At 39.0% G+C, this 14,879-nt stretch overlaps 1 protein-coding gene across 1 annotated transcript in view; it reads left to right on the top strand.

Moving 5' to 3' along the window:
• Nucleotides 1-8,209, top strand: part of ZNF487 (zinc finger protein 487) — a 122,269-nt gene extending 114,060 nt beyond the window's left edge. Inside the window, 2 exon segments of the mRNA XM_070519415.1 lie at nt 6,218-6,595; nt 6,597-8,209. Of these exon segments, the coding sequence (XP_070375516.1) occupies nt 6,218-6,595; nt 6,597-6,921 (703 nt within the window). The 3' untranslated portion in view covers nt 6,922-8,209.
• Nucleotides 8,210-14,879: the final 6,670 nt, after the last annotated feature.

Genomic DNA, 14,879 nt, shown 5'->3' with positions numbered 1-14,879 from the left:
TCCTCTAATCTTTTGTCCAGCTCACTGACCCATTCTTCTGTATCATCCACTCTGCTATTGAGTCCCTCCAGTAAATTTTTCATTTCCAGTATTGTATTCTTCATTTATGATTGGTTCTTTTTTATATTTTCCAATTTTTTGTTGAAGTTCTCACTGAGTTCATTCATTTTTCTCCCAAGATCAGTAAGCATCCTTATGACTATTAGTTTGTACTCTTTATCAAGTAGATTGTTTATCTCAGTTTCGTTTAGTTTTTTTTCTGTGGTTTTGTCCTGTTCCCTTACTTGGAATGTATTTCTTTGTCTCCTCACCTTGCCTCTTTTTCTGTGCTTATATCTCTATGTTAGGAAGATCAGCTACATCTGATCTTGGAGAGGTGGCCTTATGTAAGAGATGCCTTATGAGGCCCAACAGTGGCTTCCCTCTTGTCACCAGTTCCAAATGTCCAAGGAGTGTCCCCTGTGTGGGCTACATGTGTCCTTCTGTTATGGCAAGGTTCTTGCTGCAGGTGCCTGGGGAGGCTAGCCTGTCCCCCTGGGTGGCTGATTGTAATGCTCAGCTTTGTGTGGCTGCTATGGTCTCTTCAGCTGTTTTATTGGGCATGGGGAACCCCAGCACAGTTGACTGCAAGGTCTAATAACACATTCCTGTTCCACTTTTTCTATTAAGTGACTAGGCCCCCAGCATGACTGGTTGCTAGGCTCAGGGGCTTAAATTGCTATAGGCCTCCTGCCTGCAAGGCTCTTGTCAGCTCTCTCAGGATTGCAGCTCAGTGGGACTGGTCCCATGCATGGGAGCACACAATTGTTTCAGGCTTTGGAAGGTGAGGCCAATCTCCTATGTGGCTCTTTGAGAAGCACTAATCTGCTGTAGCTGACAAGCCCCACTACCCAGAGGTCTACACACCCCATCAGTGCAGGCCTGCCCCTTGTGCATGCCCTGCCCCACAGAGGTGGACGCACTCTTCTGGCTGCAGAGGTTCCAGGCACCCAGCCTATGCTGGCCCACAAGTTGCCCGAGAGCTTGCTGCTGGGTGGGGCCAATCCCTAGTGCAGGCTGCCTGCCCTGGCTGAGCTGGATTAGATTGATGCTCTAGTGAGTGGGGCAGACCCCTGCACTAACAGGCCAGGGGAAGAACTCCAATAGCATCTGGCAGTGTCTGTGTCAGTGCACCTGTACTAGGTCACAACAATGGCTGCTGCCAATGTTTCAGTCCCTGGGGAGGTGGTCCCAGCCTTGGGGGTGTGTGTCTCACCTCTCACTGAGATGCACCCAGAGCCTATCAGGTGACTTTCTTTTCACCAAAGGACTGTGCGCCTTTCTTTCTGGTGATTTTAGGTTGCTTTCCAAAATGGGTAAATTTGTGTACGGGCCCTTTAAGTGAGGCTTCTCCCCCCCGCCCCATGTCTGATAGTTTTTCTTGGGGTATTCCCTGTTGTTGTTAATAGCCAGCAAAGCAGGATATTATGACACTTGTCTTGGTTGTGCTGAGTCCAAAAGCTGCTTGTTGTGGTAACACTCCCCCACTCAGATGCCTCTCTCCTCCAGGGAAAGCTTCATACCTTAAGATTGCTCCTGGTTGGCCATTAAGCATTGTGGCTAGGAGGTGGCTTTTTTCTCCCCAGAAAAGAATTTCTGCCTCTTCTACCTCAGTCAGCATTGTCCCTTGTTGTGGTTTTGTTTTTTAACCCAGTTTTCAGATCTCTCAGGGGAAATTGTTTCAAGAGTAGTTGTAAATTTATTGTGTCCATGGGAGGAGGTGAGTTCAGAGTCTGCCTATGCCGCCATCTTGACACCAGCCTCTTATTTTTCAATATTATTTTATTTCTTCTGGGTCCATTGCAATTCCATGTGAATCTTAGGATCAGCTTGTTCATTTCTGCAAAAAAGGCATTTGGCATTTTGATAAGGATGGCATTGAATCTGCAGATCACTTTGAAGGATTTTTAACAATTTAATTTTAACAATATTAAGTCTTCCAATCCAGGAACACAGGATATCTTTCCATTTATGTAGATATTTAATTTTTTTCAACAATGTTTTGTAGTTTCTAGTATACAAGTCTTACACCGTCTTGGTTAAATTTACTCCTAAGTATCTTACGTGTTTGATGCTATTGTAAATGGAATTCTTAATTTAACTTTTGGATTGTTTGTTGCTGGTATATAGAAAGACAACTGATTTTTGTTTGTTAATCTTGTGTGTATCCTGCAACTTAGCTGAATTTATTAGCTCTAATAGTGTTTATTTTGGATTCTTTAGGATTTTCTATATATAAGATCATGTCATCTGCAAATAGAGATAGTTTTACTTTTTCCTTCCTATCTGAATGCCTTTGTTTTTTTGAAGATTTTATTTTTCCTTTTTCTCCTCAAAGCTTCCTGGTACATAGTTGTTTATTTTTAGCTGTGGGCCCTTCTAATTGTGGCATGTGGGATGCTGCCTCAGCATGGCTTGATGAGTGGTGCCAGGTCTGCACTCAGGATCCGAACCAGTGAAACCCTGGGCTGCCAAAGCAGAGTGTGCGAATTTAACCACTCGGCCACGGGGCTGGCCCCCTGAATGTCTTTTATTATTATTTTTTTCTTGTGAAATTGCCCTGGCTAAAACTTCCAGTCCAATGTCTAATAGAAGTGGTGAGAGCAGACAGTTTTGTCTTGTTCTCGAGATAAGGAGAAAAGCTTTCAGTCTTTTGCCATTAAGTATGATGTTGACTGTGGATTTTTCCTAGATATTCTTTACCATGTTGAGGAAGTTCCCTTCTTTTCCCAGTTTGTTGATTATTTTTATCAGGAAAGGACATTGGACTTTGTCAAATACTTTTTCTGTATCAGTTAAGATGATCGTAGGGTTTTTTCACCCTTATTCTATTAATACAACATATTACATTGATTGATTTTTTGTAAACATTGAAGCACCTTTTTAATTCCTTAGAGAAATCCCACTTAGTCATGATATATAAATCTTACTGTTGAATTGGGTTTGTTAGTATTTTGTTGAGGATTTTGCATCTATATTTATAGGGGGTATTGGTGTGTAGTTTTCCTGTGATGTCTTTGTGTGACTTTAATGTCAGAGTATTGCTAACCTATTATAATGAGTTAGGAAGTATTCTTTTTGGTTTTTTGGAAGAGTTTGAGAAGGATATGTGTTAGTTCTTCTTTATTTGTTTGGCATAATTTACCAGTGAAGTTATCTGGTACTAGGCTAACGTTTGTTGGATTTTTTTGCCTACTGATTCAATATCTTTTGTTTTTGAGGAAGATTAGCCCTCAGCTAACTGCTGCCAATCCTCTTCTTTTTGTTGAAGAAGACTGGCCCTGAGCTAACATCCATGCCCATCTTCCTCTACTTTATATGTGGGACACCTACCAGAGCATGACTTACCAAGTGGTGCCATGTTTGCACCCAGGATCCAAACTGGTGAACCCTGGGCCACTGAAATGGAACATGCACACTTAACCGCTGCACCACTGGGCTGGCCCCTGATTCAATATCTTATAATGGGTCTTTTCCTATTTTCTATTTCTTCTTGAGTCAGTTTAGTAGTTTGTTTCTTTCTAGGAATTTTGAAAATTTTATTTAGGTTATGTAATTTGTTGGTACACAGTTATTCATAGTGTTTACTTATAATGTCCCCACTTTCATTTCTGATTTTAGAGATTTGGGTCTTTTTTTCTTGGTCAGTCTAGCTAGTGGTTTGTCAATTTTGTTGATCTATTCAAAGAACCACCTTTGGTTTCATTGATTCTTTCCATTGTTTTTTATTCTCAATTTCATTTATCTCTGCTCTATTTTTTTGTTATTTCCTTCCTTCTGCCAGCTTTGGGTTTAGTTTGCTCTTCCTTTTCTAAATGCTTAAGGTGTTTGTTTATTTGAGATCTTTTTAAAATTTTTACAGCTATAAATTTTACAGCTATAAAGGTCTTTACAGCTATAAATTTCCCTGTTGATTACTGTTTTTGCTGCCTCCCATAAGTTTTGGTATGTTGTGTTTTCATTTTCATTTGTCTTAGGTACAGGCATACCTCATTTTATTGTGCTTCGCTTTGTTATGCTTCACATATACTGAATTTTTTACAAGACCCTCCACCAGCAAAGGGATTATGACTTGCTTGAAGGCTCAGATGATGGTTAGCATTTTTAATCAATAAAGTATTTTTAAATTAAGGTATGTGCATTGTTTCTTATACATAATGCTATTGTACATTTAATAGGCCATGTTATAATGTAAACAAAACTTTTATATGCACTTGGAAACCAAAACATTTGTGACTCACTTTATTGCGATATTAACTTTATTGTGGAAGTCCAGAACCAAACCCGCAATATCTCTGAGGTATGACTGTATTTTTAAATTTCCCTTTTGACTTCTTTCACCTGTCAGTTGTATAAGTGTGTTGTTTAATTTCCACATGTTTGTAAATTTTCCAGCTTTCATTCTTTCTTTGTTTTCTAGCTTCATTCCATTGTGGTTGGGGAAGATACTTTGTGTTATTTGATCTTTTTAAACTTTTTGAGAATTGTTTTATGGCCTAACATGGTTTATCCTGGAGGATGTTCCATGTGCACTTGAAAAGAATATATGTTCTACTATTGTTGGTTGGAGTGTTCTGTATATGTCTATTAGATTTACTTGGTTTATAATATTGTTCAAGTTCTCTGTTTCCTTATTGATCTTCATAATAAAAAGACACAGTTGATTCTTGTTATTCACAGTAGTTGTGTTCCATAAAGTTGACACAAACACTGAACTGGTGAATACTGAACTGTTATTCCTAGGAGAAATAGAGGGTTAGGTTCCTGTGAGCCTCTGCCCACAATATTTTCATCAAGTGATCAATACACAATCTTGTTTTATGTGTGTTTCTGTTTAAGGACACCTTATTTAATATATATTGTTGATTCCTTAACATTGAGCTCACCACCGACAGCAGTATAACTCATGCCTGAATGAAGTATGTATAACAAACCTATTTTCCCTGTAAGACATATCACAGCCTAGTTGGCAGTTCAGTCCTACACTGGGGGCCCATTTTAAAGAGTAAAATTTCCAACAGAAAACACAAAACTATGAAAAATGTGGCACTAAATATACTGCAAAAAGGGAACTTGTTTACAGTATGAGAACTGAAACAAGAAGGCAGAGCATCGCCTTGTTTGACTTCAGCTGGGAACATGCGTGTCAGGCGACTCAGATTTTTCAGTGTGCTGCGTGTCTGTGAATGATCATGAAGGCACTGTGAGTATTGACTTTGGGGTCATACATAAATTTTAGCAAGTTAGGCAAATTTTCAATTACAGAATCCGTGAATAATGAGGACTGATTGTATAAAGAATAATAAAGATCTAAGACTAGGTTGAAAGCTATAATCTTTAAAGTTCACGCAAGAGAAACCAGAAATGCTAGAATATATACATATTTAGACAAAGTAAAGGATTACTGACATGTGAGGGGCAAACTGTTTATGAGATAAGCATATTGGCATATAGAAATAGGAAAACTTTATAATTTGATGGCTATGGAAGGTTCATTAGTGAACAACTCTAGTAGAAGGAAATGAAGATACAGCAGCAGAATAGAACTGAGCACCTCATCTTGTTTGGCCTAAACGCATGCTTTCTTTGGATGTTGGATTTACATGTGAATCTGAGCTAGAATGAGAATTACAGTCCACACAATAGGAATTTTCTTTTGAAGAGAAAATTATTGCTCTTTAGAATTTTAATTTGATGTTGGTAATGCACTTTTCTTTTAAGGAACAGAAAAGAGTGGTGGGAGATTGGAAGCATGTATAGTGTGAAGATTCTACAGTAGGAGATAAGGACAAAGATATTTATTTGCCTCTTCTAAACCTAATTTTATCTCTGATATTGCCCCTCTAAACTGTTAGCTACTGATTTTTCTTTTGACTCTACGTACTATTCGTTGCTTTGTTGTGTTTCCTCCTTCATGCCTCAAGCATTCATTCAAATAGTACCTTGTTTGTTATATTTTGTGTTCAGTTCACTTTCTCCATCCGATTTTGAAGGTCACATTTCTAAAGTGCCAAATTACTATGTTTTTATTGGCGGATTACTCTTTTCTTTTCCACTACTGCAGTTATTTGTTTTGTCCAATCCTAAGGGAGTGGGAGAAGTATGCCCTCGGGATTATTTTAGATCATAAGACTGGGCTATGCTAGGACATTTTTACATTATGTCACATTCCCAGATGAAATATATTAACATTTATAAGGCTTGATAAATTATTCTCATTTCTAGAATTCTGGGAAGTTGATGACCTCATGCAGAAGAACCAGGAAAACCAAGACCAGCATTTGTGGAAAGTTGATTTTGTCAATGATAAAACACTGACTAAGGAGAGAAATAGTGTATTAGGAAAAATATTTAATGTGGACACAAACCCTATTCCAATGAGAAAAGTACCTAATAAATATGACTCATGTGTAATGAATTTGAATTAGATTTCAGAATTAATTATAAGTAATAGAAATTCCTTTGTAAGGAAGCTTGATGAATTTAATGCACAGAGGAAATTGCTCCTCTGTACAAAGTATGAGCATTCTCATGCCAGAGAGAAACCTTTTAAATATGGGAAATGGGAAAGCTGTCAGTCAAAATGAGGACCTATTTCAACATCAGGATATTCAAACTCAGAAGCAATATTTTGAATATAATGAATGTGGGAAAGCCTTCCGTGAGGAGGAAGACTTCATTACCCATAAGAGAGCATGCTCATGGGAGAAGTCCTGTGAATATAATGAACATGCGAGAAGCTTTTATGATGATTCAAACCTTCTTGTCCATCAAACTCTCACACAGAAGAATCACTGTGAATTTAATGACTGTGGGAAGTGGTCTCTTGGTGAGAAGTCAACTGTAAATAAACACCATAGAGTTGTCATAGGGAAGAAATAGTATGAGTGTGGGAATAATTTTGGCAACAAGCCACTCTCCACTAACACTGAGAGAACTCACAAAGGACAAACAACCTTTGAGTTTAATGAGGGAGGGAAAGTATTCAAGAAACCAAATCTCTCTCAACATCAGCAAACACACACGGAAAAGAAAACTTTTGAAAATAGTCAGTATGGGAAATCTTTTTGGCCTGTGTCAGTTCTTCCTAAACATCAACAAACATGCATAGAAGAAAAACTCTATGAATGTAGTGAATGTGGAAAAACCCTCAGCCACAAGTCATCTCTCAAAGTACATAATAAGATACACAGAGGGGAGAAACCTTATGAATGTACTGATTGTGGGGAAACTTTCACAAATAGGTCAGGCCTCACAGTTCATCAGAGGATACACACAGGGCAGAAACCCTATGAATGCGTTGAATGTAGAAAAACCTTTAGATAGAGGTCATGCCTCACAGGACATCAGAGAACACACAAAAGGGAGAAACCCTATGAATGTAATGAATGTGGAAAAACTTTTCTCTACAATTCATTCCTCATGGTACATCAAAGGATACACACAGGTATAAGACCCTATGAATGCAATGAATGTGGGAAATCCTTCTCTGTGAAGTCAAAACTTAGTGTTCATTAGAGAACTCAAATAGGGGGAAAACCAATGAGTGTAGTGAATGTGGAAAAACCTTCTTCCAGAAGTCACCTCTCATAACACATCAGAGAATACACACAGGGGAGAAACCTTATGAATGTAATGAATGTGGGAGAAGTTTTTTCCAGAAGTCATCCCTTACTGTACATCAGAAAACACACAAAGAGGAGAAACCATTTGAGTGTATTCAATGCAGGAAAACATTTTATCAGAAATCACCTCTCACTAAACATCAAAGAACTCACAGAGGGGAGAAACTTCATAAATATAAGAATGCAGTAAGACTTTCTATCACAAGTCATCCCTTACAGTACATCAGAGAACTCACACAGGGGAGAAACCCTACAAATGTAATAAATGTGGGAAAACCTTCTACCCGAGGTCATCTCTCACAGCACATCAGAAAACACATACAAGGCAGAAATCCTGTGAATCTACAAATGTGGGAAAACCTTTTATCAGAATTGAGAGTTCACTAATCAAAGCAATTACACAGAGAAGAAATCCTCGTCGGTATCCTGAAAGTCCAGAAGCCTTTTCTTATTGACTTACTCGGTTTATATCAGAAATAGTGAAGGGGAGAAACTTAATAAATATGGGAAATCTTTTACCCAGAAATAAAGTGACATCTCACTGAGCAGCAGATATTTGATAAGTTGGAACATCTTATGAATATTTTGAATAAGTTGTAGCTTTCAAAATAATTTATTCTTGATCATATATCAGAGGTTTTAGTTTACTGGAAATATACCAATTTGGAAATTGAGAATAAAAAACTTCCTGTAGAAATATTATATGAAAACTCTTGTTTCTGATATGATACTAAAATTGCTATTGAAAATATTCAGTTATAGACCTATTCATTGTGTGGTAGGAATCTAACTTTGAAAAAGCACAATTAAGTTGAATAATCACAAGTACTGCATTAAACACAAATGTGAAGAGTTACTGAATTATACTTTATAAGAAAAATATTGCATGTGTTGGTTTGCTTATTGGAACCCATCATAATCCTAGGTAAAATATACTCTTAGCTTAATAATTATTATGATGTATTTAAAGTTTCCCATACTTAATATTTGTGTCTTTTTCAGCCATAAGAACAAAATATGCATTTTAAACAAATATCTGTGGAATGTAAACTGATGTGCTCATATCTCTCTTGCTACTCTCTTAGCATATATACGTAAGTATGGTCACTGCTACTAAACTAACCTCGCAATAAAGAATCCAGACAGTGTGTTTGTAAATTTTTCACCTAATTCAGAGTCAGCTAAGTGGAGTAATAAACTGTGCAACATTTAAGTGAAAAATTATTTAAAGGACTTTCACTTCCATTCGTGAACATCTGCAGGACTTGCTGTCTCACTGTAAACAACTGGAAAACTGGGCAAGATACACGAAATAACTAGAAAACTGGAAAAACATGAAACATCTGTTCTTAGCTTCTGGATATTAGAGGTTGTGCATCCATGATTCCTGAGATAAAGGAAGCAAATATTATCATCCCTACCGTTGTTCCAGCTACTGTCAGGAGGAAATTCCCAGACCATGCATGGCATAGGTAGGGATAACTCCAAACATACTTTTACTCAATGAAGAAGACATATTTCAGAATTCAGCCAGCCCTGGGGGTCTAGTGGTTAAGATTCGGTACTCTCACTGCCATGGCCTGGGTTCATTTCCTGGTTAGGGAATCACATCACCCATCTGTTGCTTGTCACACTATGGTGGCTGTGTGTTGCTGTGATGCTGAAAGCTATGCCACTGGTGTTTCAGATATCAGCAAGGTCACCCATGGTGGACAGGCTTCAGCAGAGCTTCCAGACTAGACAGACTAGGAAGAAAGATCTGGCCACTCTCCTCCCAAAAAATTTGGTCATGAAAACCCTATGAATAGCAGTTGAGCATTGTCTTACATAGCACCAGAAGGTGAGAAGATGATTCAGAAAGACTGAGCAGGGTTCCACTCTGCTGTACACAGCGTCACCAGGAGTCAGAATCGACTCCATGGCACTAACAAAAACAAAATTTCAGAGTTCAGGGAGATCAAGGCAGCTCTACTGTGTGGAATAGAATGCTGGAGAGGGGGCTAGCGGAGAGAGCTTGAGTAATCTGAGTACTAGCCTGGACATGCAGATGGTGAGGCTCTGACGCTCAGCAAAAATCAGCTGCTGACAAAGGAACAGTTTTGGAGGGACTCTAAGACAATTCCCAGAGCTCAATACAGAGGTGGGAATTCTTCCACTTCCTACTAGCCAAGACCCCTCTTCCTTCAGATCCTAAGATCACAGTCTGTTCCCTTTTGGTATGGTTTTTGAAGACCTCATGGGCATGTTGGCAGTGGATAAGAGTTGGGGATGTTTGTGGTGCTACATTAGTCTTCTTGGGCTGCTATAACAAAATGCCACAGCCTGGGTGGCTTAAATAAAGACATTTATTTTCTTAGAGTTCTGGAGGCTAAAGTCCATGATCAAGGTGCTGGCAGATTCCATATCTGGTGAGGGCTCTATTTCTTCATATGACCTTTCCTCAGTGTGTGCACTTGGGGGGGAGAGAGAGTGAGCTCTCTGCTGTCTCTTCTTATAAGGGCACTTGTCCTATCAGACCAGGGTCCCACCCTTATGACCTCATTTAACCTTACTTACTTACTTAGAGGCCCTATTTCCAAATACAGCCACACTGGGGGGTCAGGGCATCCGCATATGAGTTTAAGAGGGCCTACAAACATTCAGTTCATAACATTCTGCTCCTGGTTCCTCAAAATTCATGTCTTTCTTGTATTTGGAACACATTCATTCCATCCCAATGCCTCCTAAAGTCTTAATTCATTCCTACATCAACTCTAAACTGCTTTAGGTCCAAATTAGATGACTTTTAGATATCATCTAAATCAGGTACTCTGAGACTTAAGGTACAGTTTATCCTGAGGCAAAGTTCCTCTCCAGCTGTGAACCTGTGAAACCTGACAAGTTCTCTGCCTCCAAAATACAATGGTGGGGCGCGCAAAGGATAGATAATCCAATTCTGAAAGGGAAAATCAGAAAGAAGAAAGGAACTCTAAAACCTAGTGAGGCAAATTTCATTAAATTTTAGGCTCAAGAATAATCCTCATTGGCTTTCTGAACCCATTTGGGGCAGCAGACCTGCCGCCATGGCCCTAGGTGGCGGTGCCACCCCTGTAGTTGTGCCTGACAGTCCTGTTCCCGAGGATCTGGCATCTGCACCGTGTCCTGTTGAAATTGAAGAGGCAACCCTGATGATCTCTGAATTGCCTTCTGGGTCACTTTTCCCTTTGCTTGAATAATAGCTCTGTTGTCCTGTCCTTTAGAATCCAAGAATTCTGATAGACTTCCTTCATTTCATCTCATTTCTATTCCTTCAGTTCAAACTGACGTGTTTCTGCTCATGTAATCTCTTTATTGAGTGATAGTCCAGCCACACCCTCGGTGTTCTCTTTGGAATATGTTTTCTGATTTTTTTTTTTTTGAGGAAGATTAGCCCTGAGCTAACATTTGCTGCCAATCCTTCTCTTTTTTGCTGAGGAAGATTGGCCCTGAGCTAACATCCATGCCCATTTCCTCCACTTTATATGTGGGACACCTGCCACAGTATGGCTTGACAATCAGTGTGTAAGTCCGCACCCAGGATCCGAACTGGTAAACCTTGGACCACTGAAGCAGAACATGCAAACTTAACTGCTGTGCCACCGGGCTGGCTCCTGTTTTCTGATTTTTTTTTTTCAGTATAGATGCTCAGAATTTTCCAAATCTTTAAGCTCTGGTTCCTTTTTGCTTAACAATTACTTCTTCAATTCATCCTTCTCCTCTCACATTTTACTATAAGCAGTTAGGAGGAGTAGGCTGCATCTTCAACATTTTGGTTAGAAATCTCCTTGGTTAACTATCCAATTTCATCTCTTGCAAATTCTACATTCCACAAAACACTAGAACATGGTTTAGCCAAGTTCTTTGCCACTTTATAACAATCTCCTTTCCTCCGGTTTCCAATAACATTCTTTTCTGTCTGAGACCTGACTAGGATGGCCTTTAACCTCCATATTTCTGCTAACATTCTGTTCATGATGATATATGTATTCTCTAAGATAATAGAGGCTTTCTTCTATAGCTTCCTCTTTTCTTTCTGAATCCTCACCAGAATTGCCTTTAATATCCATATTTCTACCAATGGTCCCTTGAAGGCAATTTAGGCTTTTATTTATTTATTTATTTTTTAACTTTTTCCTTTTTCTCCCCAAAGCCCCCTGGTACATAGTTGTATATATTTTTTTAGTTGTGGGTCCTTCCAGTTGTGGCACATGGGACGCTGCCCCAGCATGGCCTAATGAGCGGTGCCATGTCTGCACTCAGGATCCCAACTGGCAAAACCTCAGGCTGCCAAAGGGGAGCGCATGAACCTAACTACTCCGCCATGGGGCTGACCCCCAATTTAGGCTTTTTTATAGCACGTACCTCAGAACTCTTCTGGCCTCTGCCCATCACCCAGTTCAAAAGCCACTTCCATATTTTTAGGTATTTGTTATAGCAGCACCCCACTTCACAGTACCAAAATCCATTTTAGCCTGCTCGGGCTGTGATGACAAAATACCACCAAGTGATGACAAATGGGTGGCTTACACTGCAGAAATTTATTTTCTCACAGTTGTGAAGCCTACATATCCCAGATTGAGATCCTGGAAGATATGGTTTCTGGTGTGGACTGTTTCTTATTTGCAGATGGCCACCTTCTCACTATGTCCTCACCTGACTTTTCTTCAGTGGGTGCTTGCTGAGAAGTTGGGACGGAGGGAAGGAGAAAGAGATTGAGAGAGATCAGAGAGATCTCTGTTGTTTTGTAGGGGTATTAATCCTGTCAGATAAGGGCTCCACCTTTATGACCTCATTTAACCTTAATTACTTCTTTAGAGGCCCCATCTCCAAATACAGTTGTACTGGAAATAGGGCTTCAACATTCATATGTTGAATAATTTGGGGGGAACACAAACATTTGGTCCACAATAGATGCCTAAAATCAGCCTTCTTGGCTCTGGAATATCCAATTACTTCCCTCCCAACAGCCCCCACCCCCATAGGAGTCTCCATTGGAGCCTCATCTATAAATGGGTAGAAATACTCATCTGGAAGAGTGGAACTGACCCCTGAGCAAACCTTCATTAATACACTGTCTAACAAGGTATCCCTCTGCCTACTACCAGGGAGCTCAAGAGAGGGGGTGCAGACCTTCTGACTGCACAGTTCCAACTCAGTTCCTGGATATAGTCATGCTCTACAGTCTCAGAGGACCTTACGCAACTCACTTCACATTTCAGTGCTCCCATCCCTCTCTCAATGGTGATAAGTACTTATGTGCATTTCTTATAGCTACTTATATATGCATACCTACTATGCACCACATCCATCCTAGGAATGCCAAAATTCAAATTTTACTGAGCTGAACATGGTAGATACTGGTGTCCCTGTGATAAAGTTGAAGACGATGAGGATCCGAGATAGGAATGACTTACAGTGGCCCCCAGGAAGAAAGGTTGTGTTCACCTACCCATCTCAAATAGGAATATAAAAATATATAAAGGTGTACCTGGGATATCTGATCATCACCTTTTAAAAATTAATTTTCATTTCACAAGTACTATATAACATTTAAAAAAATAAACTTACGAGTAAAGTTAAGGTCTCTCATAATGCAGTGACTCCAACACTCCTTGCTATTTGGAACCAGTTTTATTAGGTTAATGCTCACCATTGCTGATCATTTTCTATGCATTTAAATTCACATACAAGTACAAATACCAAATATATAATACAATAGTGACATTTTATGGGAATTTGAATCATGCAAATATGAAACCTGCCTTAAAAAGTAGTACTATCAAATTGTATGTAAAATTTTAACCAATACAGTCCCCAAATTATTTTATCATTATCTGGTATCACAGAGTTTAAAGCTATCATGCTTAGTCATTTATAAATTTTGCTTATTGCTGTCTGGTAGTGGCATTTTAGCCAGTAAAGAAAAGAACTGTTGTGTGTCAGTATCCTAAGAATGAATTATGCTGTTATTTCCATGCTTTGGAGGATCTGGAGTTGATTTATTGACTTTGGCTTCTATTTCATATTCAGTGTGAATTTAAAATCCTATAGAAATGTCATCCAAGTGTTTACAAGGCCGTGTAGAAGCCTTACTGAATCACTGCCGGAGGGCTGAGAAGAAATTGTCAGTAACACCACGAAACGTAGTTCCACTGGTTTGTTGAATGATGCTTAGAGAATATAAAGCAGCATTAAAAAAATAGGCTGAAGTGATGTAGGTCTGTGCTCTGCATGAATGCATCTTCACAGTTTCATTTAGTCCCGCTGGGAAAATTGGTATGTAATCATGTCATTAAAATTTTTTTTAAAGGTCTTTAGGATAAACATCTCTGATGCAGACTGTTTGGTTTGGATTGCTATGTGTAGGTAGATTGCTTTTTATTCTTTGAATTTTTTCTTTGTTTCTTGTGTTTCAGTGTTTAGATTTTAGGATATGTGTACAATTTAAAAAAAATGAGATTATACCTTACATATTTTTATGTAACTTGCACTTTAAATTTTATGATATGAATTCTTCCATGTTCCTATTTTATCTTGACAATATCCTTAATGGCCAAATAGTTTCCCTACCTTTCAAAGCTGCATCTGATTTTACCCATATCCTATTTTGGGACATTTAGATAGCTTCTATTTTTGCTACTGCAGGGGACTTCTGTTCAAAGTAGATAAGATAATTTTGACCAACCTGTGCACTGAAGGAAATTGACAAAGCTGAACAAAATATTTTTGAAGAATTTTCCTGAATGCATCAAATAACTAATAAGACAGTGGCTACTGGGATGTGGTATGGAGAGAACAGTATTTCCCAAGATGTCAGCTCAGCCTAGGAGGCTGCTTTAGTCCTGGAGGTACAGGTTGATCTAAGAGAGGTGGCAGGCTCAGGGTTCCTGTTAAGAATGTTCTGGGGATGTTGGAGCAAAAAGAGACATCTCTGGCTGGTGCATAAGAGGAACTGTGATAAAACTTCTCTGCCTTGACTAGGTCCATTGAGGACTTTTGTACATGTAGCATGACCAGGAAGTAAATCAACTGTCCCACAAATTGTAGCCAGACTTCAAGATGTTTGGGAGGTCTAGAACATTCTTAGCCCTGAAATTCTATTAAAGATTTCAAGGAATGTTTGTATTCTCAATGTCTGTCAGAAGCAAGAAAAATTCCTCTGGAGGAAGAAACTTCATCTTAGGGTTCAATGTATTT

This window comes from Equus asinus, chromosome 2 (genome assembly GCF_041296235.1).
Source record: "Equus asinus isolate D_3611 breed Donkey chromosome 2, EquAss-T2T_v2, whole genome shotgun sequence".
In the NCBI taxonomy this organism is placed as follows: Eukaryota; Metazoa; Chordata; class Mammalia; order Perissodactyla; family Equidae; genus Equus; species Equus asinus.
Note: the sequence above shows the minus strand (reverse complement) of the source record. Positions and strands in the feature narration are given on the sequence as shown.